This window comes from Lagopus leucura, unplaced genomic scaffold, assembly GCF_019238085.1.
Source record: "Lagopus leucura isolate 7727_CA_CO unplaced genomic scaffold, USGS_WTPT01 111-30_obj-0_obj, whole genome shotgun sequence".
In the NCBI taxonomy this organism is placed as follows: Eukaryota; Metazoa; Chordata; class Aves; order Galliformes; family Phasianidae; genus Lagopus; species Lagopus leucura.
Window position 1 is genome coordinate 1 of NW_024967517.1, and position 24650 is coordinate 24650.

The 24650-nt window shown below is 47.8% G+C and overlaps 3 protein-coding genes and 1 long non-coding RNA gene across 4 annotated transcripts; 3 read left to right on the top strand and 1 right to left on the bottom strand.

The window, feature by feature from the left end:
• The first annotated feature begins 991 nt into the window (after positions 1 to 991).
• On the top strand, positions 992 to 3098 carry LOC122193154. Its single transcript, XR_006182829.1, has 3 exons — positions 992 to 1209; positions 2240 to 2337; positions 2626 to 3098. It is a non-coding gene; the product is annotated as an uncharacterized LOC122193154 (long non-coding RNA).
• A 4434-nt stretch (positions 3099 to 7532) lies between these two features.
• Positions 7533 to 12914, top strand: TMEM220 (transmembrane protein 220). The gene is made up of 6 exons (XM_042893873.1): positions 7533 to 7634; positions 7813 to 7842; positions 8578 to 8638; positions 10783 to 10906; positions 11828 to 11887; positions 12743 to 12914. The coding sequence occupies exons 1-6, from the start codon at positions 7563 to 7565 to the stop codon at positions 12873 to 12875; spliced, it is 480 nt and encodes a 159-aa protein (XP_042749807.1). The 5' UTR covers positions 7533 to 7562; the 3' UTR covers positions 12876 to 12914.
• On the bottom strand, positions 9596 to 16471 carry ADPRM (ADP-ribose/CDP-alcohol diphosphatase, manganese dependent; the record flags this gene model as incomplete). The annotated part of the gene is made up of 3 exons (XM_042893874.1): positions 9596 to 14647; positions 15580 to 15696; positions 15871 to 16471. Coding segments are annotated over 3 exons (1005 nt in total), but the record flags the coding sequence as incomplete, so codon positions are not given.
• A 34-nt stretch (positions 16472 to 16505) lies between these two features.
• Positions 16506 to 22430, top strand: LOC122193155 (protein SCO1 homolog, mitochondrial). The gene is made up of 6 exons (XM_042893876.1): positions 16506 to 16718; positions 16851 to 16941; positions 17464 to 17661; positions 18189 to 18281; positions 18395 to 18510; positions 21567 to 22430. Exons 1-6 carry the CDS (start codon positions 16506 to 16508, stop codon positions 21693 to 21695), a joined length of 840 nt encoding a protein of 279 aa, XP_042749810.1. The 3' UTR covers positions 21696 to 22430.
• The last annotated feature ends 2220 nt before the right edge of the window (positions 22431 to 24650 follow it).

The window sequence follows — 24650 nt, forward strand, 5'->3', positions numbered from 1 at the left end:
CGACGGCCGCCGCCCCCCGGGCCGGCCCTCGGAGGCCGCCAGAGCCGCAGGCGGAGCGGGGCCGCGCCGAGGCCTAGAGCGGGGAGCGCCGCCCGGCCCGGAAGCGGCGGCGGCGGCGCGGCCTAGCGCGGGGCCGCTTACCCTGCATGCTGCTGACGGCCGCGTGCGCCGGCGGCCCGCCCGGGCCCGGCCCGCTCCCTCCGCCCGAGCCGGAGCCGCTGCTGGGGCTGGGAGTCGCCATTGTGCGCGCCGGAGACGGAGCGGCGCGGAGCCTGCAATGCAGCAGGGACCCTCCCAGGCAGGACACCTAGAGCCCCGCCGCCGTATAGCAGGCGCCGGAGCCTCCCCGTCCGCCGTCCGCCCCCGGGCTGGGGCTCCCGCTTAACCCCTCCCAGGCGGGGTGCCCGCGGCCGCCCAGGCTGCGTTCCGCTGCGGCGGCGGTGCGGGCCCGGGCCGCTGCCTTCCCCGTGAGGCCGACGGCCGGGCCCGGGGTCTGCCGCCCCCCGCCCCGCTCCTCGCTTCCAGGGCGGCCCCTCCCCGCCGCCGTGCCCCTGCCCCGCGCCGCCGGGCCGCTCGGCGTTGCGTACTGCCCGCCCGCCCCCACGTCCTCCTTCGGAGCCACCTCCGCTCCCTTCCCCCGGGGGGCAGCGCTCGGCTGCGGGTGCCAGACTGCCAGGCGAGATAAATGCAATGAGGAGAGCTGAAGAAAAGATGGGAAGTCAAGTCCCCAGGGGACTTCGTCTGGGTCAGTGGGGACAGGGCAACAATGCAGCTGCAGCACTGGTCAGATGGGACCTGAGTAAAAGCCTTGGTTTAAAAGCAGCACAGAAAGGAAGAATTCAGGACCCCACCTGAGGATTCTTCCAGCTTTTTTTTTCTTTTTTTTTCTTCAGTGTTACAAAGCCAGCTGATGCTGCTTTTGAAAAGCTTTCTTTTTTCACCCATGTGAACTTATGTATAGAGTTAAAGGCCTGAGTGGGGGTCACGTGTAGTCTAGTCTCTGGCACTGAAGACATCTCCCCTAATTCCACAACTTTCCTTTCTCTTCCCTCTCCTTAAGCTTTCTCTTCTGCTCTAACCAAGAGTGCAAGCTCAAAGCTGACATCTTATAAGTCACAATAAAGAAACCAAGTGCCTGCTGGAAAACAGTCAGAAGCTGACAGTTGCCTGCCACCTCTGCTTCAGGTCACCTGCATCTGGTTTGCATAGGTAAAGATTATACTGCTTATCTTGTTTTGCCCTGCAAATCTAGGAGGATCAACAATATCTGTCCTAAGAAATGTTTGAGAAACTTGTTCTTAAAGACCCCCAGTGATGGAGATTGCATCATCCCCCAGCAATCTGCTCTGTCACTCTACTATCCAGACATTAGCTGAAAGCCTAATTTAAGCTTTTTTGTCTGAGCTGAAATCCTTTACATCCCTTCCTGTTCACTACAGCAATACAAGACAAGTAATTCCCTTCTTTGAAATGACCTCTAAGGCAATTGGTGACTGTTTCCCTTCCCCTTTTTACTCTGACTTTCTCTTCTACAGACTGCATCAATCCAATTCTTTCAGCCTTTCTTCATGTTTTCTGTGCCTCCCAGAATCTCCACTGTACTCCTTTGACTTCCTTCTGCGTTCTTCTGCGTACGATCTGCGTTTTTTTTTAAATAGTGTCCTGTCTAGGCACACTACTGCAGCTTATCCTGCTTTCCAGGATGGCATTTGCCTTTACTATCACCAGTGTTCAGCTTGCTCACCATTATACCTCTAGACTCTCTTGAAACCCTCTATCTAGCTGTTCCTTCACCAGTATTTGTGTTGCTCATCATAATACTTGAGGCTGTACCCGTTGAATTCTGGCTCTTTCCACCAATTGTCAGTTTGGCACCGAACACTGCTGGTTTTGTTGCCATGGTGTGGATTTAGGGTTATCTGTGGAGTTTATAAGGTACTCTCGAGTGTGAATCATCCAGGTAAAGAGAACTGGAGTCAGAATGGAAAATACTTTCCATATGTTCTTCCATTCTAACAGTCACTGATAATTAGCCCTCGAGGTACAGTTTTCTCACCAGAGTAGTCATATCTTCAGAGTCAGGTGAGCTGATGTTAAAACCTAACTAAAGTTAACATACATAGACCTACTACTTTTGACTATGATAAAATAATGATTACAAAAACTGTGTTATGCTGGAACATTAGAGTTTTTTGCTGAGAAGTTCATGATGGCTGTGCAATGCTTTGTTATATTCCAGGTACATACAAGTGCCTTGTTCAGTGGGATCCTCCAGAACTTTGTACTGGGGTACTGAAGGTCTTTAGAATTATAGAAAGCATCTGGCAAAAGCATAAGGTAGGTCAGTTTGTGTGAGCACTGCAAAATAATGAGGTAGGAAAAGGGTTGTTAACATAGGATTAAAATAAGGACAAAAAGGAGGCTTATCTATTAAACAGTTCAGATGTTCAAATTCTGAAGTCAACAAAGCAGTGAATACAAGGTTCTTTTCCTTCTCCCTAAGGCAGGTTCCATCCTTCCATCCTCATGGGACACGACCCATCAATTAATGCAAATAAGGCCAAAGCCTGTACGGCAGTTCACTGCGTAGTCATGCATTTATCTCCAGTATTTTCCCTATTTCAGCTTCAGTCAGGATCTTTGGACCAGGAATGCACTAAGTCCTCCAAGCCCTTCCTCATTCCACCTTTCCACCCAGACCAGTTTTGATCCAACCAAAACCAATCTATGGCCACTCACGGTAGCATCATCAGTGTCTGCAAGGATGAAAGCTATGGTGTAGTCACTGGAATGGGTGACTCTGTCAGTGTGTGACAAAAGGGCCAACTGCTCTACACTGAAAGAATTTATTGCTTTGTCTCGATAGACATTACTGTCTGAGCTCTTCTGTGGGATGTACAAAGAGAAGCAAGCAGGTTATGTGCCAAAATACCAAAAATCTTGTTTTGAAAGGCAACAAAAATCTCTCATTTGACTCCAGAGAAGAGCAAGGTCTGGGAAACAACCTCAGGCAATGCACCAGGAGCCCTGCTGTGCATGGCAATACGGGAAGATGAGTGGCCGAGTCAGAACTGGTGTAGTGATGTGATTCGATGTCTTTGTACCATGCTTTGTTGCAAATTGCATATAAACTGCTACAAAAATTCATGGTCGTCACTCATTTCCCTAATGGATGAGGGAGGTCTCGGGATCATAACACTACTTCAGTGAAACCCTTGTAAACCTGCCCTTGGGTCCTGCTTCTTCCTCAGTTATGGAATGTCCCAAGTTAGCTTTGTGACAAGTGACATGTCTGGTGCAGGTTCTTGGGCAACAGCATGGCACTCCCAGGATCGCAGGTTGGCTGTCTGGTCTGCCCCTCCAGCACTTTGAGTAAAAGCTTCTGTCCTTCGGTTGGAGTTCCCTAGATGAAGGCAAGCATGGGTTTCTACCAGCTAAGTAACAAACTCCCAGACGTATAACAAGGAAGAACGTTTCATCTCACATTGAACCAATGTTTAAGTTGCTCGAATCATACAGACGTACTGAATGTTCTTGGCCTCCCTCTTATGGGAGAAAGCAGTATTGCTGGAAACTCATTCCATTCGGAGAAAGTCTCTTCAGTCCGTGTGGGTGGTTCCAAGTGTTCATGATCGTTGGTAAATCTTTGAAGTAAACAAACTTGGACTCATTTTTGCAGTAAGTACACCAAGTGCTACAGATCTGTTACATTTATAAAATACGAATGATTAATTTTGAATCAGAGCAGCCAAGAATAAGACAGCCTGATGAAACAGAGATGCAACAGAAACAGAGTTTGCAAGTCAATCCCCTCCTCTCCCCCACCTTCTCAAGAGAGGGGTCTTTCACACTCTCTTGCTCGTGTCACTGTGCTTTGCTAACTCACAGATAGACAGCCCCCACGCAGCCCCTTCCAAGCACCCAGGAGATGCTGCTCTTCACCAGTTTAGCAGCCCCCCACCTCACTGCTCCCTTCTTGGTAGCTTCCCCTAGGGCAGTGGAACACACAGCTGAGCTGATCTCAGATCCCACTGCTGCTTGGTAAGGCAGCAGAAATCATGTCCCACTCCACGCACAGCCCTGATACTGCCTCTCTGACTGTTTCTCTGCCTTCTGTCCATGGCTTTCTCCCAGCTACTCTCCAGAAGCTGCTGCTTCCCCTCTGTGACATGCCAAGCAGCAGCTCTCCCTGCAGCCCAACCACGGCCTTGGTGCAGGGGTGTGCAGTGAGTTGTGATCAGTCAAACAGATCAGTCAGAGCTCATCCCAGCTAAGTTTTCGTTTTGCAAAATCGGCTAATATGGAGAAAATGGACAGAAATTCACACTTTTGCTTCCCAGCTGAAAAGAGGTAGTGTACAGACTCTGTTTTTATTTTCCCATCATATAAATTGCTCTAACAAAAGATACTCTATCTTAACATTCAACTCTCTTTATTCTTCCTAGCAGCACTATTACATTTTATCCAGCTGGAAGTCCTTGACATTTCTCTTTTATAGCCTGAAATACCCTCCCCTTTCTTAGCAAATACATTCAGAAGCCTGGCCTGGACCTGGAAATTAAACATAAAAACTAACAGCTCTAGTACTGTCCAGACGGCTGTGCAGAGAGGTGACTGTTCCAAGCCATTACTTCTCATTGAGCATCCTAACTGTTGAATGATTTCAGTACACTGCCCCCTGTACTCACTGCTGGAGCTCAGCTCTTCCAAGGTGAAAGGAATGGACTGAAGATCTGGTAGCAGAGGTTGCAACACAAACTTGACTGAGTGCTCTCTGGCCAGGTCTTACATCCTTAAAAAACATGAACCAAGGAATTAAGCATTGTTCCTGCTGCCTCACCAAGGGGATTCAGCTCCTTGGAGACTTACGGAAAATTTGCAAGGACATTTTGCCTGTTTCTCTTGGAAATACACAGTTCAGGCTGGGTTTGCTGAGAGGAAAACAAAGTGTACACATCCTGCTGCACTGTAATCCCTGAGCTTTTCTCTAAGGATTGGTAACCTCTTCCTGGAGTGCTTGTTAATAGGAAAGTTGTACACTTATGGGCACCTGTGGAGATCAGTTTAATTTTGATGGGCTTCAAATCAATTTAAATGTCGAGGGGGATTTAGTTATATTGGATGTGGCCTGCTGTTCTGCCTGCAGCTGCCAGCAATTGTTTAAGATACAGAATAAAACAATTATTATGAAACATAAAGCCTACTCAGCGGAGCTCTAACAATGGCAGCCATTTACAATGAGAGCTCTTGCTTCTTTGCAACATACTGTGCAGCAGTTTAATTTCTCATAACCTGTACAAGAGAAGACTTAGCTAAAAATAGCAGGACTAGATGAGCAGTCATCCCCTTCACAAATGCACTCATATGTCTTCCATATTACAGTTTGGTGAGATGCGAGTGGAGTTGAACACTGCTACAGCAATCAGTGGGACAAACAGCCCAACATTTGGTAACTATCACTTTGGGAGATAAGTGATCAGGAAATGATGAGGAAGTACTGTTTTTCTGAGCAGTACTCTTTTTGTTCTCCAGGCAATGCAAAAAAAAAAAAACAAACAAAAAAAAACAAAAACAAAAACAAAAACAAAAAAAAAAACAACAAACTGAATCTCTTTTTCAGTACAGAATGAATCCTAGACCATAGGGTCTATACAAAAATAGTGATTTAAATCCCAGCATGCTGGCTGGGAAAAGCATAAAGCTCCTTTTATCCCCAACTAGATATTACTCCTCATTACTTTGGGCTCTTCAAATCACAACATTCCCAAGCTGTGATACCCAGAACTGTTTTATTTCATGGCTCCGGGGAGATGGGAGATACATGTGAGATGCTCTCAAGTAATTACAAGACCTTCTCTTCTGTGAATCCAGATGCCAGTATCTTCATTATTTCTACAGTACACAAAAAGTCATGTTTCAGATACCTGCTACTACATAAATCTTTCTTCCATGTTGACTGCGTGTAGAGGTGGGCCCACAATGTTCTTCATGACTAGACAGTGGTTCTCAACTACAGGGAGGAACCAGACTGCTGCATTCACAGAAGCTCCTTACTTTGTCTTGCTTATGCTGAAAAATCAATATCTAGTCTTCCATAATCCTTCTTGACCAAGATATCCCTGAAAACAGCAGCAACAGCCCGTCTTGTACCTTCCTGTCAGTGTTGGCCACTCCCCAAGTGACAGGAGCTGGGAGGGACAGCACAGGGCAAAGGATCATAGAATCATAGAATCATGGAATCATAGAATCACAGAATCGCTCAGGTTGGAAAACATCTTAAAACTCATTGATTCCAACCACGACCTACCCAAACTACCTAACTAACAGCCCTCCACTAAATCATGGCCCTGAGCACCACATGCAAATGTTTTTTAAACACATCCAGGGATGCTGACTCAACCACCTCCCTGGGCAGCCCATTGCAGTGCTGAACAACCCTTTCTGTAAAGTTTTTCCTGATATCCAACCTAAACTGGCTCAGCTTGAGGCCATTTCCCCTCGTCCTGTCACCAGTGAGCAGAGACCAGCCCCGCTCTGCTGCAAGCACCTTTCAGATATTGGAAGAGAGCAGTAAGGTCTCCCCTCAGCCTCCTTTTCCCCAGACTGAAGAGCCCCAGTTCCTCCAGTCTCTCCACATAGGCCACATTCTCCAAGCCCTTCACAGCCTTGTTGCCCTTCTCTGGACCTGCTCCAGCACCTCCATGTCCTTTCTGTACTGAGATGCCCAAAACTGAACACAGCACTCGAGGTGAGGCCTCACCAGTGCTGAGCACAGGGATAAAAGGGAGATACCAGCTAGGGCTTCTTCTACCACCTCTGTGTGGGGTGAGCAGTGCAGGCCCAGGAGCTGCAGCCAGACCCAAATGAGAGTCTGAGCCACCAGGGAAGTCCTTGATGACAAGGCAGGTCTAACATCAAGCTGGGCAGTCAATCTACAGGTGATGGCCAGGCAGATCCATGGTGGTGTGACAGGTTACGTCTGTGAGTCAATGATTGGCTCAACAGGCACACAGACCTTCGGTGAGCTGGAGATGGGCAGTCCTGGGGCAAGGCTGCTCAGTGCTCAGGCAAGGCTGTTCTTGTAAGGGCTCATACATTTTGATAACTACAGAAATCACAGAATCATTTAGCTTGGAAAAGACCTCTTACATCATCAAGTATGTCTGTTAACCCAGCACTGCACCGCATTTGCACATCTTCAAAATACCTCCAGGGGTGGAGAGTTTGCAGTTCGCTTCACTGAAGTCTTACCGTGCACGTTTTCATGTTTATTTCCTGTTTATTTCCTCAGACAATTATCTACTTTTCCTTCCTGGTACACGATTTATTGCAGAAACACGAAAATGCTGGCACGAGGGATGTCAGGACGGCTCCAGTCCATCACCCCACCCGCAGCAGGATTATCGGCACCAGCAGCCCAGAGCTCAGCCCAGCCAAGCCTCGGAAACCTCCAGGGTTTGAGGTCCCACAACCCGCCGAGACACCCGCTGCCGGCCGCGCGGCCCCGGCAGGACGAAGGGCGGCCGGCCCGCCCCCCGCCGGAGGCGGAGAGCCGTGCCGCCATGGCGGGGCTGCCGTGGAGGCTCTGCAACCTTCTTATGGCCGCCTTCTTCGGGCTGGCGGCCGTCGTGCAGGTGAGGGCGGCGGGCGGGACGCCGTCCCAGGCCGCGGCGGAGCTCGGGCTCGCGGCCTTACCGCGCTCCGGCGCGGCGCCGGCCCCCCGCACGCCTCTCTCCTCCGCGTCCCGCCCGCCGAGCCCGGCCCGGCCCGCGCGGAGGCTGCAAGGGCTCAGGGTGCGCTTCCTCGCCGCAGGTGAACGATCCCGACGCTGGGCTGTGGGTGGTGAGTACGGCCTGGAGCCCCGCGGGGCTGAACGTGGGGCCCTCGCGCTCGGCTAGCGGCAGAACGCGGAAAGCGCCGGTCCCGCCCGCCCCGTTTCGCCTGCGCTCGCCGGGGCTCACCGGCTCGGTTGGCTCCCGCCAGCGCGGGCCTCAGCGGGGATCCCGAACTCTCAAGAAAGTTAAAGAAGACTCGCTCTCTTCTGTCTACTGCTGTCGTTCTCAGGAGCGGCCGCCAGTGGTCCTGGGGCGGCGTGAGCGGGGCTTGGAGCCGCAGCTGCCAGAGGTGTCCGTGGGTGGCGGGAGCCGCGGGTGGGTCCGTGCCCCTGCCGTGCCCCTGCGCTCCCCGCACATCCCTTAAGCGGTGAGCCCAGCTGGCAGTGCCGAGGCCGGGATGCAGGAACGAGGCTGCTGCTGTTCCCACCCGGCACGGTCGGGGAGTGGGGAGCAGTTCCTCGCAGGGCCTTTCCCGAGGGGAACCACAGTGCAACCTTGGAGCTGGAGCACGAGTTCTGGTGCTTGGCTGACCTCCTCCGGCTGTGTCACACAAGGATTTTGGGTGGCAGGTAGGGGAGCACTGGGTTTTTCCTGCACACAGGGTAGTGCTAGCAGTACTGGGGAATGCGGAAGGGAGAGAGCTCTACAGCTGCTTTGTGCATCTCAAAAAATGTTGTGGAGAAATTGCTGTGGGTGACTACATCTCCTTCCTTAGCTTGCTAAGTTTGTGTTTGATTAATAGGTTGTCTACTTGGTGCCGGCTGCCCTTACGCTGTTTGTTGTCCTTAACCCTTTGGTAACAGGTATGATATCAGTGTGTAAAACAGAATCTCTGCTCAGATTTTGCCCCTGAAAAGTTTGTTTTCACTGAGTCACAGGTCAGGTTGTATGGACATGTGTCCTGCTACGTTTTGTGTGCAGAAAGCTGAGGGACCTGCTTCTGCTGAAGGTAGTATTAGTATTTGTGATTGGAAATGCTGCAAGCAAACACAGGAGCCCTACTTAAAGGGCTGCCACAGGGTTGGTCTTACCACTACACCTTTATTTAAGCACTCATGCAACAAATGGAGCACAATCCTGGGAGCATGTTCTGAACCTGGCTCTGTTGTTGACCTTAGTACATAGTTTAATTCATGCAGTCTCTCTGTTGTAAAGTTGGGTTTTTGCTTACCTGTGTCATATACAATTATACACTGAGGACTAACCTATATGAGGTGTTGAAATAATTGTTCAGATTAGATATGGTCCAGGACTCCAGAAAATAAGTTTTAATTTTTAAATGACTGTTACAGAAAAACGTAAGTAAGAAAACTCTCCAAACCAAAAGATAGTTTAGAAAGCCAACACTTGTTTTTTGCAGTGCTGGGTGCATGGGGATCCTTCCACAAAGCATGCATATCCCAGAGCTAGATCACCCTCACTGTATGCAATATTCATGCACTGTATGCATGAATATTCATACAATTCCCATGAAGTTCTTGCCTACTCTCAGGATTGCCATACATGTTAAATCCAACATTGCACCTGCCCTGTTCAGTCAAGGGGTTCTTGCAAGGGATCTCTTAGTTGGTTTCGTAGTTTACCTGTAGGTAGCACTGATGTTGAAATACACAGACTGCGCTTTGGAACTTCTTTCTCTCTTAGATTGCCCCTTGTTGCCTTCCCACAATGTTTGTACAAAGGGACCTGTTTTTTGAATTACAAACTGAATTGTTTAAATCTTTGGTATCATGACTATTGTCAATTAAAGTAACTGTATCTTCTCTGAGTGAATGTTTAATCTGATTTGAAACTACGCTTCTACCAGAAGAGAGAATCTTCAGGAGTACAGTCATTGTCACAAATCACACCATTACAGTTTTCCACCTTAAGCATACAGTGTGGCACCATTCATAAAACCAGAACCTATGAGAATCACTGCCTGCGTTTTCAGACATTTCAGGGGAGGCTTGCAGTAGGTACAGCCTCAACATAGTTGAGGCATTCAACTGGTTAGGAGAATCTGCAAGCTAATTTACAGGTATGTTACTTGCACCACAATCTTTAGGAAATCAAGATTAAAACTGCACAACTGTTGTGTAATTTGACATTATGTAAATTCAACAAGTGGTCTTTGTCACTCAGGCCTATGGAACCTCTAATGCAGCCTCTGCAGAGCTGCAGTGAGTTTGGCCAAATTATTAGTTTATAGTGTTATTATGAAGTTAGGTCACAATGAACTCTTGAATTTTGGCAGCCCATCATTTTTCATGCTTGCCTGGAGAAGTCAGTGCCTAGGAAAGACTGCTTTTGACTTCCCAGTGTTTGCTATGGATGTTGCTGAGATCATCTGGAGCTCAGCATGTGCCATTTCACCTCTCCTCCTCGAGGAAATGGACATGGAAAGCGAGAAGAAACCGTGGGTCCATTCAGATTTTTCATGTCTCTGTTTCTCTCTCTAAAACATTAGTCCCCAGCCCCGAGGCAGAGATGTCATGTTGCTCATGGTCACTGGCAAAAGGTCAGAGGGGGGCTTGTCAGGGAGCATGGAGGCAGATGCTCCTTGTGCCATGGCATTAGCACTGCTGGTCAGAGCTGTGAGCGTGCACTCCAGAAGAGCTGTTTCTCCTAATTAAGCAAACTCCCATTTGTAATCTGCCTTCTGATTTTCTGTGCATACTGAACGCTGGAATATGTTTTGCTTGCTTAGGCTAACAGGAAACCGTTTTCTTTGCAGCACTGCTGCCAAGAAGTTGCATTCCTGGGAAAGGAAGACCCCAGCTTGCTAGTGTACAATTTCAACAGCGCTTTCTAGCAGCTTTCCATAGTCATACATGGTATTAATTCTGTCTTCCTGCCTAGGGCATATGTGCTGCAGGCATTTCTGTTAGCAGCTTAGTTACTCTTCAATTCACAGAATGTACTTCATGCTACATTGCAGTTTCTGCCAGCTTATTCTTTTCCTCAGAAAACTTTTTTTGGAGGAGCCTCTGTGACCTTCATTCTGCTGGCTGTATTATTGGGGCCATTTCCTTGGCTTACTCTTTGTTTGCATATACTCAAGGAAACATCTTGCATGAAGAGGAGGGCAGGTAAGTACTGAATTCCCCTGAAAGACTTCGGTACACCAGGCTGTCTCCCAGTGGGTCACATTGCTAAGCTCTGTTGGACTGCTGCAGTGGTGCTGTTGGTTCTGGTAAATCAAACCAAGGAGGAAGGAATACAGCATTACAAACCAGCTATTTGTTGGATAAAAGGACTGAAAGGCAGCCATGAAGGATCATGCCTGAATCCTACCCAACTGAGGCAGCTAGATTTAACTGGGGACAGTTCTGGCTTTCAGAGACCACAGCACAGTACTGTGAAATAGCTGTGTGTTGTGCTACAGGAGCTGTACAAATAGCATTTAGTGGTAAAAACTCTTGAGGGGATACCATTTCTGTGCTTAACTGTCACAGGCTGCTGAGTCCTCTGAATTGCTGGGTACCAAGGAGGAGGAAGGATCTTTCACCTGGATATTCCCTTGATTGCTTGGCTAAACTGGGTGCTTGCTCAGCAGAGGGGAAGCAGTAGCAGCTAGCACTTCTTTTTACAGTGAGGAGTAGTGCAGTGTTGCTTTGCTATATATACTGATGAGGGAAATGTGCTATAGAAGTTTATTTTTATATTTAGTATATTTTTATAAAGTTATATTTTCACTTTTTTATAGTTAAGTTTATTTTTATATATGTGGGGTTTTTTTTAATAGAAGGGATTTTTTATATTAAGTTTAGCAATGGAACAAAAGCAGAAGCAGGAATTTCTGCAGCTGTACAGCTGAGTTGTGTGTTTGTAGATTTGAGGTGGGAAGCAGTACTGTAATTATTTGAAGTGCAGTCCCTATGACATATATTTAACATCTCCAAAGGGAGACAGCCCATACTTACCCTATTCTTTTGGAGGCAATTTGCATTTTTCATAAGCAAGCAGATGTTTCTGTTATTTTCTGATCTAGTTTTTGTTTGGCTTTCTAGAGAGTTGTTTGGTCTGGTGATCATTACAACATGGATGAGTCTTTGTCGCAGTTCAGCAAAGTAAGTTTTTCTTAATTCACTCATATGTTCAGATTTAGTGAGTAGCTTCTTGGAAACCTGTAGGTGATTTTGGCTGCTTGTTCTTCTACTTCACGTTTTGATGTTTGTGTGGAGCTCAGCTTTGTTGGATCCTCTCCAACTCATCATGTTCTGTGATTTTCCCATTCATGTTACCGTCTAAATCTTAATCCTCAACAGCAGTATTTGGTGCTGCAGCTTGTAGGATCCTTTACATCTAGAAGTCTGCAGAAGTGGGGGGAAGGAAAACTTAAAACATTTTTTTTCTTGCTTCTTCTGCAATAATGAGCAGGAGACACATTCCCCTTTTGTACAAAGACAGTGTGCTCTTTCTGTGGAACAGGCCAGTGAACATGAGCCACTACTGCTAATGAAAGCTACAAAACCATTTCTACCATTGCTCCCAAATTAAGAGCTTTCCAGTGAGTGCTTTGTCTAATGGGGTCTGCTGCATTCTACCAGCACGGACAGGGGGGCAAGTGCTTTCCCTTCCAGCCTCTCTGGAGATCTGTATTACAGCAGTTTCACTAAATTAATTTGTAACAGCTGGGAGCATGATAAGTCTCAGGCTGCCAAACAATATTTTGTAACGTTGAAACACGCAATGTGCTCTGGGCAGTGCTTTTGTCGCCTGTTTCACATAGCCTGTGAAGGTGGCAGAACACATTTCTGCTGGCATATGGTACAGCTCCACTAAAGACTCTGCTGATGCAGCTACAGAAGCTACATAGAGATGATACAGCGGCCAAAGGCTCTCTGCTGTCTTTAGCGAACCACAGCCACGGCAGTGGTAGCAGTCTGAATTGAAACTGCACTGTTGCATTTGCTTCTTTGTAGGAATCCGCTGGGTGGAATTCATCTGACTGCTGCGATCTTGGTTGCTCTCTTCCCCTTCGTTTCATGGCTGTACATTTATGTGAACAAAGAGATGCGAGAATCTTGGCCAGAACACTGTAAAACTGTGATTTGACCGGGTGGAGACAGCACATAAATAAATATTCTGACCTTATTTGCTGCTGCTTTTTGGTTCTTAATGAAAGGTTAGTATCAGTCTGACAGGACAGGAATGGCCGGCTGCTTCCCACAGTGTGGCTTGAGGCTTCCAGGAAAAAAAAAAAGAAGAACATTGTCAAATTTAAGGGGAGAATTTTTCTATGGATACTGTTCAGCCTGCTTCTTTGGATGTTTTCAAAGCACCCTTGACCTTCTTGTGATATAAGATTAATTATTCAAAATATCTGGGCATCCCCAGTTCAGTCTCTCCTTCCACCTTGTATCTGGGAAAGCTACTGTTCTGTAACATTAAGGGAAAAGTAGATCAAACACTTTGTTTCAATAAATGACTCATTATGGATATAAAACTTGAAAGATGTCTGACAAGATACTCCACTGAGATTTGCTGAAAGGTGAACCAGTCTGTTTCTGTTCCTATGCTAAAATTGTAAGTGGAATATATCTAAAGCAATATTTTTGCTGTTACCTTTAACTGAAAGTCATGGTTTTGACAGAGTAGTAAATACTATTTTTCTAAAGAAAACCAAGTGAAAGCTTCTTTATTTTCTGCAAAAAGCATGCTCACAGAGTGCCGCCAGCAGACACAGTCACTGTTACAACCTGCTTCTCAAAGAATTTCTGTTCTTGGAAATCAGAACTCGTACAGCAGCCCAGAGACAGTAAGCATGCTCCATCATCACTGGTCATGGAGAAGCACGTGCAGGTGAGCGTGAATACTCAGGCTGTGGAGACAGCATGGATCCAGATGCAGCACAGCACCACGCTTCGAGTCATCCCCAGTCAGAGCTCAGAGCTTGTTTCCCTCAGTGCTGCTGCAGGCCAGGGATACACACGTATCCCACCTGCTATATCTGCAGCATTACACGATGCCATAGTTTTCCTGCCTTTATTTTATTTTAAAGCTTGGGCCTCTCTGCACTGTGCTCTGATGTAGCATAGACAGTGCCCATTTTCATTGGCTTCACTTTTTTCAAAATGACTTTAGTCTTTTAAAGCAGCATTAAGAAGACTGCTTTAGGCTACAGCTTGGACTTTCCAGCTAGATGTATGTAGCTGCTTCTGGGTGGGTACAATTTTAATGCTTTAAATCTGACTAAATCAGGTATATCCTGGAAAAACAAAACTACCACCTAGTGGCTTTTTGTTTGTGTTTTTTTCACAATGAACAGCAATCTGTTCAGGACTGGGTGGTTAAGTCAACATTCTGCATTCTTCAAACACGGTTACTGGCCTTCTCTATTCTCCAAAAAGTTAAATCTTGTTCCTTACAAAAACATAATTTTTAGAGTTCTGTATCTGAGAGAGAAACATGAGAGTTAAAACTGCAAGCATCAGACATGTAGATCTTTCTACAAGCAAAGAACATGCTGGATGCCATACTTTTTAGTCTGAGTACTTCCTAAAGGAGAAAAGTTGGCAGTTAGACATCTGCTTGGCATTTTCAGAAACACATCACTCTGTCTGAAATTCTGCCCCTTCCCTTTAATACCATTTTATCATCATAGACATAAATAGTTCCAAAGGCATTGCTTTCAGGTGGAGTTTCAATAACCCCCTCCAAAGTAAGATGATGAACACCATGTGAGTCTAAACAGTAGCCACCATCGTGCAGGTGCCCTGCAAGAAAGCAGACCACACACTGATGAGAGTGTATGACAGAAAGAGCATCTCTGTAATTCCAGGCTAGGCAAACTTTGTCTGAAGCATCTGGGTGAATGGGCAGATGACCTGCAGCAGAGAGGGAAAGAAGCAGAAAAGTTACTTAACACATAACAGAATCACCAAGGTTGGAAAAGGCCTCAAAGATCACCCAGTCCTACCATCCACCTACCATCACTATACCTCATCTCTCAATACAACATCTTGAACACATCCAGGGATGGCGTGCCCTCCCTGGGCAGCCCGTTCCAGCGCCTGACTGCTCATTTGGAGATGAAATTTTTCCTAACCTGATTCCTACCTGAATCTCCCCTCCAACAAGAGGCCATTCCCTCTTGTTCTATTGCTAATTACAAGGGAGAAGAGGCTGACAACCACCTGCAGGAGGTTATGGCAAGGTGGGAGTTGGCCTCTTCTCCTATGTAGTGCCCAGTGCCTATACATCCTTGTTTGGTGATTCTCTATATAAACAGAACCACTTTAGTTTGGAGTGCAGGAAAAATCAGGGCATCTGTAAAGTTCTCGTATTTCATTTCTTTCTTCCTTTCAAATATCTTTTATCTTCTTTATACAGCATCTTGATTTCAGAATATTAGGTCCCAGCTCAGCAATACTCAGACGCTGCCAGATTGCTTCTGGAGGATTGTGGATACCCCATCCCTGGAGGCATTCAAGGCAGGCTGGATGTGGCTCTGGGCAGCCTGGTCTGGTGGTTTGCGACCCTGCACACAGCAGGGGGTTGGAGCTGGATGATCATTGTGGTCCTTCTCAACCCAGGCCATTCTATGATTCTATGAATCAAACTGCTCCCAAACAAGCAGCTTTCCTGGGTGGGAAGCTCAGGCTGCTGCCTCTATCCAACAAGCTCATCCGAGTGTGAGACACAGCTGCTATTCTCCAACTACACCACTTACATATGTACCTGATACTACGTTTTCCTCTGCTAACTTGTATTAGTTTGCTTCGTAACCATTTTGCATATATCCTCCATCTCCACCTACCCATAACGACAACTTTTTCATGGTTTTCATCGGAGAACCTGAGTATGTCATCGAACCAGTCCAGCTGGGCTTGGCTAAATCCTCCATTGAATTCTACGAACTGAGGTTCTTCCAGTCCTGCGATGAAGAAGAAGGTTAGGCACACGTGCACGCACCTACTGTAGGTTCCTTATTTGCTTCCCTTCTATCATCAACGGTTTATCCTTCGGATTTCCGCGGCACCTCAGCTCGGGGCTCCCCGCACGAGGCCGGGCGCCGCTTTAGCGCCGCACCTCCCGAGCGCGGCGATACCTGCGGGGCTGTTGAGGTCCGCGTTGCAGTTCTTCTCCCTCAGCAGCCGCAGGGCCGCCCGGTGCCGGGGGCTGTCGGTGTCCCGGCCCAGCGGGCTCAGCTCGTAGCCGTCCAGCAGCACGAAGCGGAAGCGCGGCGCCGGGCAGAAGTGGTACGCGTGGCAATCGCCGGGCGGCGCGGCGGGCGGGCCGGGGCCCGGCGGCGGGCGGCTGCAGAGGCCGCTCTGCGCCAGGCGGGCCCGGGCGAAGTTGTACAGCTCGTGGTTGCCCCAGGCGTGGTGCACCGGCACCCGCAGCCGTCCCAGCGCCGCCAGCACCCGCGCCAGCGCCGCCTCCGCCTCGGCGGAGCCGCTCCGCGCGTTGACGCCGTCGATGCAGTCGCCCAGCTGCAGCACGAAGGCGGGCGGCGGCCGCTCGGCGGCCCAAGCCTCCACGGCGGCCCGCAGCAGGCGGAGGCTGTGCCGGTAGTACCGCCGGCGGCAGCCCCAGAAATCGCAGCCGTCCTCCGCGTCCGCGTACTGGACGTCCGCGATGACCCCAAAGGAGAAGCGCAGGGCGTCCTCCATGGCGGCCGCCGCCCGGGGCCGGAAGGGGCGGGCTAGAGGGCGGGGTGGGGTGGAGGAGCGGGCGGGCGGAATGGCGGCGTTGCGCGGCCCGCGCTGCTGGCGGCTGTGGCGGCCGTGGCGCCTCCCGCCCGGCGCCGCTGTCGTGTTCCCGAGCCGGATGCAGGCGCTGCAGGACCGGGCCGCGGCGCCGCTTCTGTCACTAGGGGCCGCGCCGGCACCGGGCTGCCGCTCCGCATCCCGATTGCCGCCCGGAAGCGGCCGCCGCGCAGCACCGCAGCGCACGGTGAGAACTTGGGGGGGGAGAATAGGAGGGGAGTTCTCGCTCCGGTCCCGCTCCCCCCGCCTCGGGGCCGGAACCCCGCCTGGCGAGGTGTGCGGGCAGCGCCCGGCCCCTGACCGAGCTCTCCCCCTGCAGCTGGTGTCCTGGCGAGCGCTGGGAGCCGCCCTCATCCTGTGCGGAGGGCTGCTGCTGGCCATGAAGAGGGTGAAGAAGGCGAAGGAGGAGAGTGAGTGTTTCCCGGCGGGGGGTCGGGGTGGAATCGTGGAGCCCTTCTCCGAATTGCTGCTCCTTTGCCTTCCTGCTTGCATTCTCACGTGCGCTGTTTCTGTCGCGTTCACGCTTTCTGCTCGGAGCCCCGCGAGGGGTGGGAGAACCTTCCGCTGCCCCGGGAGCTGCGGTTCTCTGCACGCATTTCCTCGTTTTTAATGCTGAAGTCTCACAACTGCCTGATGTGTTCGGTTCGTCAATGCGTACGGAGCCGGGCCACACAACTCTCCATCTCGTGCACCTGCGACAGCAGTGTGACAGTCCAGTGACGATGAACGATCGTTGTGGTTTTTGAAACATAGCGATCGGTACAGAAGTTTGGCTGAAGTGGAAGGCACTGCTTGGGAGCCTTTTCTGCTTGGGAGCTGTGCGCAGTGGGTGGCAGCAGGGCTGCCCCACTGCTGCTGCTCCGGGGCCTGACCTGCAGGGATGGGGCACAGATTGCAGTGTTGGAATTCACCTCCTCCTGCTGTTCCTGTAGAGCTGGAGAAGGAGCGGAACCGAGGCATCGGGAAACCGCTGCTGGGAGGGCCCTTCTCGCTTGTCAGCCACGAGGGACAGCCCAGGACCAACAGAGACTATCTTGGCCAGTGGGTGCTCATCTACTTCGGCTTCACGCACTGCCCCGACATTTGTCCTGAGGAACTGGACAAAATGATTGAAGTGGTCAATGAAATTGGTACGGGAATTGGGCTGTAGGAGGGCAAGGCTTATCGTGGTGACCTGTTGCCTGTGGGAGTAAATGCCTGTCTTAAAAAATGCTGTTAATTAGCATTCAGTAGTTGAATTAATTACTGAACAACACATAAATCAAGCTTCCTGTCTCTCGGATCAGGTGTTTGGGATGTGACAGCACTGACCTTTCTAGAACAGAGGATTTCTGTTTAATAAGGCATGGCCATGGCAGGTTACATGCACTCGTGTTCTGCACCAGCGCCCATCTGTCTTCTCCTCTCAGCAGGGCACAGCCTCCAGCTGGAGCTGTGCACAAGCACAGAGCGTTGGTTTTCATGGCATTTATTTACTTCTTTCAGAGATAGTATTATAGAAATTAAGCAACACCAAACAGCCTTTTTTCTTTGCTACTTAGGGAGGACTCAGGTGGATGTTGTAGCAATCTGCCTCTGACTGTGTTTGAAGGGATATTAGGAAATGGTTTTTAGGTTGCTAAGAAAAAAGTGTAATAGTTGATGTTTCTGTTCACAGATAGAATCCCGTCCTTGCCTGATCTGATCCCACTCTTCATCACCATTGATCCTGAGAGGGACAGTGAAGAAGCCATTGCCAGATATGTTAAAGGTACAGGTTTTTTTCTATCTTGGAGCTTTATAACAATCAGTAAAGAGTAATGAAAAGGAGGCTTCGAGAGGATTCTTTTCACTCGAATATCTAAGTGTCTTTTTTCTCTGTAGAATTTTCTCCAAAGCTGGTTGGATTGACTGGTACCAGAGCACAGATCGACCAAGTGGCCAAAGCCTTCCGCGTGTATTACAGCGAAGGTCCCAAAGATGAAGACAATGATTACATTGTGAGTAAATGTAGGGCCTTTGCCTAATGGAAGGTTTTGGTTGAGAATGGGATAAAGATTTTAATCAAAAGACAGCTGCTGTAATCTGTGCTGAAGCCCTCTGTGACAGAGCCCTGTTGCACCCACATCTTGAGCTGAGTTATAGAGGTGTGAACTGAGGAGCCCTCTTACGAGTTCAGCGCCTCACTGAAAACATAGCTCTTGGAAACATGCAGTCCAAGTTCTGCATGCAGAATGCATACGAGCTCTCAGGCTCATATGGCCTGATAATGAATTTAACTGTTTTTTTTTCATCACATAACCAATTTGATGGACTCTTTTCCCATGTGCTCCAAAGTGAAAATGGAACTGAGGAATTACAGATGATGAAATGCAGAGAAATCATGTGCAGCTTGGGAGGCCAGTGAGCTAGAAATGTTTGGAAACTGACAGATAATAGAGGAAAGTAGCACTTTGGTTTTGGTCTGATCCAGTGTTTTTATCCTTACCCTCATTTTTCAAACTGCCTGACTGCAGCAAATAAATTATGCATGTGGGCAAAAGACTGGTGGAACAAAAACGTTGATGCGTGTAAAGAAAAGGCAAAAGCAATGCACAGTCTCTGTAAAGGGAAGACAGTCACCATGGTAAACGTACTCATCTGGACTCCTAAAAGAGTGTCAGGTGGGACATCAAGAACCAGCTTTTGCTTGAAGTGTCAGCTCAGTAGCTAGACGGCAGTGTCCAAGACAGTATGTTTGGGTGCAGGGAGGAGATTGCTGGGGAAATTCAAAAGACATTTTATCAGTCTACTGTCAGTCAAAAGGTACTGCCTCAAATCAGATTTATGAAAGGGAGATGCAAGAATAGGAGGATTGGCAAAGAGTGTGGACTAAGTAGAGGGGAAAAAAGTCTGTCGAATCTTACACTGAATGTGTGAACAGAGTTTCAGAAGAGATGGAAAGAGGTTGCAAAAGCTGAAGGAGGGCTGCTGTTTGTGAATTAAATCACATATAGATTCTAGCAAAGCACTTACAGGTTTTAATACAGGGATCTCGCCATGGGAAAGAAGTGTGTAGATGAGAGCAGCTTCAAGGGAAGCTGGAAGGAAGAATAAAAAGAGACCATAACTACAAATGTTAGTAATTATGAGAAAGGATTCAGGCTCCAGAGAGAACAGCTGTGCTGTGCTGGGGTTGTGCTAAGCACCTGGAAGCCTGGAGTGTGAGAAGAGCAGTGGGAGACAGTGAGGAAGAAAGCAGTGAGTTTGGAGCAGAACAGCCTGAGAGCCGCAGCCGTGGTGCCACAGGGAGCAGTGTGTGTGCATCAATTCTGGCTGCAACTCCAGCGAGCTCTGCGTATTTGCTACAGGAAGGTGAGAAGACACGAGCCTCTGAAACCAACTGGAAAGAGGATAACAGCAACAGCAAATCTTGGAAGGACAGCTTTAGGCTGGTTTTGTGCCTGCCTGTCACCCAGGCAATTACTGCTCTGCCTCTTCTCTCAGTAAGGGCTTTTTTCCTCATTGTGTTGTGCACAGGGCTGCCTTCCAGTCAGTGAGTCAGCATGGTGCTTGTGCAGGAGCGAGCGCTGTGTGTTCTGTGTGCTGCTGAGCGGTGGGGAGGAGGCAGAGATCAATTCTCTGCTTGTTTTGGCTTGAAAAGAACATGGAGATGAACACTTACAAATAATCATTCCTAAACTTCTATTTATATTTTGCAAGTATTATTCGAATATCGATAGTTCCTATATAATAATCTCAATTTCGTAATTAATTACGGAGCGTGCAGTTTTTTTATCTTTTGCTTTATTTCATGGTTTGGAAGATTGCACTGAAAGTCGTACAGTGATCTTGTGCACTCATATAGTGGCAGTGCACCACAGCTTGAAAAGTAGTGGTCTCTTGGCTGTCCTTAACCTCCTGCAGGCACGGAGTTCAGGATCTATGGGCAGGCAGCCTGTTCTGGATTTGTGTTGGTGGTAGTCTCATCGAAGGGCAAGAAGGTTTGGATTATAATTCAAACTCCTTTAAAAGGTTCTGGTGTTTGATTTTGTGGTCATTTCTCATTTGATACCTAGAATAAAATATTTTAGTTAAACATACTTCAGTAAAATTTTAAGAAACACGAATGCCATTATGGAAAAGCTGTAAAATGTAATGCATCCTTTTAGCTTCTGATGCTGGAAATACTTATGCAGTTTCTTGGTTCCAAACACAGACCTGCTCTTGGTATGTGAGTGCATCTGTGTCGTTTTTGTTCAGTGGCACTAAGGTTATGTACTCACTGCAGATTCCTGGCCTCCATTTTCAGTTTATTATGTCTTTTCTCATAGAGGTGCTGTCACGGATCACCCAGAGATGTTTTAAAGATACTTAAAATGAAATTATTTTTAATATAAATAAAATTGGAGTACCTCACACTTCCAAACCATTGTTACTGTTAATTTTTTTCAGGTTATTTCAAATTCTGTCCCATTATCTCTCTCAGACTCCGTGTGGTGTCTGCAGATGCCATCACAAGGAGCCAGCAGAGGGAACCCTCTCCCAGCACGTGGTGTTTCCCTGCACGCCGGCTCCTGTGTCTGCAGCTCCTGTGTCCCAGTGATGCCCTTGGTCCCTTTGTTTGCAGTGATGGCTTCTTTACTGAAGTATCTCCATTTATACTGAATTTACATGATAAGAGCAACAGAAGCCTGGATACCTTCTGGTGTTGGAGAGCATTAGGAGAATTAGAAAGAAATTGGGAAAAGTGAGGGGGAAAGGCCACCAGCCTGTGCCTTCCCCATGTTTTCCCAGCCCTCTGTGTGCTGAGGGAGGGCTGCCTCTGCCTGGGGAGGATCTGTCTGCATACAGAGCTCCTTCATGCATCCTGAGTGCCAGTGAGGAATTTGTTCTGTCAAGTAGAACAACAGAAGGTCACTCAGTTGATGATAAAGTTTCCCAGATCTTACTTTAGCTTGTTGGCAAGAAGTCTTGTTGGACAGCTGGATGCACCACTGAATGGAGCATGGTTGATGCTGTCTTTGAGAGATGTGCGGGATCTTTTTTCACCAGATAACAATGTGCTTTCTTGCAGGTGGATCACACAATAATAATGTACCTGCTTGGGCCAGATGGTGACTTTGTGGACTATTATGGCCAGAATAAGAGGAGTGCTGAGATTTCTGCTTCTATTGCTGCACACATGAGGAAATACAGATCGTAAAGTATGAGGTCTCTGGACATACATCAGCTGTAGAGTTGGCTGTAATTGGGCATTGTTTTCTGTGGAGCTCAAGAAGAAATGCATGAGTGTAATGTCCAACCACCATATACCTCTTTTCTTCCAAATACGAAAGGCAACAGTACTCAAAAATCTACAGAACCTTCCTGCTGGATAGCATCTGCAGAGAAATCTGGACTACAGGTTGAAATTCAGGACTTCTTGGAAACGTTGGTGTGTACAAAAGATAGAAAACACTTTTCATTTCAGAAGAACACGTGGCAGAATTAGTTGGTATCTCTTGGCCAGACATCATCTGGAGGACCTTTGCCTTCTTTTTTTCACGCCTTCTCGGAATGGCACTTAGTATATTGTGATAGAGAGGCTGAAAGTTGTTGAGGTTGAGAAGATGAAGAATGCTGGAAATGTCAGCAGCTGCCATGCATGGGACCAGCGCTGTGCCGTGCCCAATCTTCCTCGTTTGAATGCAGAAGTAGTGGGTTTTTTTTTCTTGATGATTTCTCCAAGGAAGCGCTGTTGACTTGTAAGGAAATGAGTAATGAGTTGCAAATGCGTTTTTCTTCAGATCAACGTGATTTTTTGTGTAGTTGACCTGATTGTGCTTTGTTGAGTAATGAAGTGGGGAGGATGAAGAGGGGTCTGTGTCTGTGCATAGGACTGTTAACCAGATAAAATTTATGCAGTGCAGCATTTGAAAATAAAGATTGCTTTGTGTAATTGTTTATCACTTTCAAGGTTTCCAGGAAGAGCCTCCGGGTAAAGAGTGGCTGCAGTGTGTCTGGAATTGTCTGCACGTGGGGACAGTATTACTCAGAGCCCGGAGCGTATTGGCAGCTTTGCAACGCTGGATGGGTTCATGCAGAAGAAGTCTCACTTGCAGAGTGACTGTGAGGCATCTGTTTGCATTTTCTTTAATTTGATTTGACTGATAATGGGTTATCATCAGAACTTTGCATGCTGGTCAAAACTCACGTGCCGGATTTCATCTGTGTAGAAAGTAGTGTTGATACATACAATATAGTAGGACAGGCCATTGCATGGTTTGGATGTGCCCGTCACCAGGAATTTTTGTGTACTGGTTTATACCAGGTGTTTTAGTGTCTTAGTAGAGTTTAACTTCCTTTTCAGCTGTTGAGCCTTGTTCTGGCTGCTTTGGGTGCAGTTAGCAAATGAGCAGCTTCCAAAGGAAGTTTCTCATGCTGGGTCTCATGCTCATGTCCATCACTTGGAGCCGTGTCACATCCAAGGTGTTACCAGTAATGTCTAGCATGAGTGGCAATGGCAATAATAATTTTGTTTTCATAGAGTCAGTATTGTTTCTGAGGAGTCTCATCTCACCTTTTATTTTTTCCCAGAATCCCAGAGGCAGTAAATTAATTCAGTTCAAAACTTTCCTTATAATGAAGATGTTTGGCACCTTCTAGCTCTGCGTGCCTCGTCCTGGTGCCTTAGGTGGGAGGCACCCTTCCAGCTGGCATTTCTGTGTTGCTGGGAAATCTGCCTTAAAGCTGTACTCAATTTTGTTGCTTGTATGTATTAACTATGTTGCATATGAAGGTCGCTCCGAAAGTAATGCCTCCTGTTATATTGGCCCATGTTGTCAGAGGTGGACATCGGTGGGACGGCAGTAGAGGCTGAACCTTCCCACCAGTATCTCGTTATGCGTTGCTGTGTGACAGACGGCAGCAGAGGGCACTGTGACACAATGGTGCCTGACATGGGAGTGCGTATGAAGCAGAGATGTGTCATTGAATTCCTCCATGCAGAACAAATGGCACTTACTGACATGCACTGATGCTTGCTGAATGTTTATGGAAACCAAGTGGTGGATGTGAGCACAGTGAGGTGATGCGTGCTGCATTTCAGCAGTGGGGACAGCAACAGTGGGTGACCTCTGCTGATGCAGATTGTTACGAACGTAGCATGCAGGCTCTTGCTCATTGCTGGTGAAAACACAGCTAATGATAGTGACTATATTAAAAAAACAAAACAAAACATTTTGTTTTTGAGAAAACAAAATTGCTCTATCAATTAGTGTTGTTGTGCTCTTTGTAGCTGTGGTAGCTTCCATGGGAATAAATAGGAGGCATTACTTTCATAATGATCTACATATTTTCTGTGCAGCCCAAAACAATTCCTCTTCTCTCAGTGCAACCCAGACCAGCCCAAAGGTTGCACACCATGTGCTAACAAGCAGCAGTGAGCAGTGCTGGTACAGATGCTGCTGGGAGGTGTGGGGATGCTCAGCTCCTCCAGTGCTCCCCCTTGTGCTGTTAAGCCTCTGGGTCTTGGATGATCAGAGGGAATCTTCAGACTGCCTCTTTAAAGCCTGATTATGCTTCTCTTGGTTGCCTAAGGTACCTCATGGAAGAAAAACTTAATTTTGGTACTATCATTTGAATCTTTACAGACTGAAAAGGTTCATAATATATACTCTTCTGAAAGGAATGGAAGAGACATTTCAAAGCTAAAAGTGCAGCAGCTTGATTGCAGAGTTTAGAGAGAGAGGATCTGTTTGTTTCAAACCCAGTTTTACTTAAACTGATCATTCAGGAATGGATGGTTGTTGTTTGCAGTATGCAGTCACCTCCATCAGGAACACTCATGGCCTGGGGACCTTCTCTCTGGCAGTGTGGGGGATCTGCATCAGGAGCAGTCACTGAAGTGCCAAAGCTGAGGACAGTCCCAGGTGAGGTTTGTCCCTGCCATCCCTGTGAGTGGCCTCCTGAACTGAAATTCCCTTGTGGGATCTCTTACCACTGTAAGTTTTTCACAAGGGAGTGCATGTGATGCTTTGCGTACAGTGGAAGCTGATGTAAAGGACGCCTCTGTGCAAAAAATGTAACGAATGGGAGTAGGCTGTGGATTGCTTGGCACTGCGATTGTCAGTTGTTAGCAGAGCCAGTAAAGAAACACTGAAAAATTGATTTCTGTTCC

What these genes read in the sequence shown, in the direction of transcription:
- TMEM220 (XM_042893873.1), top strand. Translation starts at nt 7,563, where the DNA reads ATGGCGGGGCTGCCGTGGAGGCTCTGCAACCTTCTTATGGCCGCCTTC. An exon ending in GGCTGGCGGCCGTCGTGCAG is followed by an intron (nt 7,635 to 7,812) that starts GTGAGGGCGGCG and finishes TCCTCGCCGCAG; the next exon opens with GTGAACGATCCCGACGCTGG. An exon ending in CCTTAACCCTTTGGTAACAG is followed by an intron (nt 8,639 to 10,782) that starts GTATGATATCAG and finishes TCTTTTCCTCAG; the next exon opens with AAAACTTTTTTTGGAGGAGC.
- LOC122193155 (XM_042893876.1), top strand. Translation starts at nt 16,506, where the DNA reads ATGGCGGCGTTGCGCGGCCCGCGCTGCTGGCGGCTGTGGCGGCCGTGG. An exon ending in GAAGAAGGCGAAGGAGGAGA is followed by an intron (nt 16,942 to 17,463) that starts GTGAGTGTTTCC and finishes CTGTTCCTGTAG; the next exon opens with AGCTGGAGAAGGAGCGGAAC. An exon ending in ATGAAGACAATGATTACATT is followed by an intron (nt 18,511 to 21,566) that starts GTGAGTAAATGT and finishes GCTTTCTTGCAG; the next exon opens with GTGGATCACACAATAATAAT.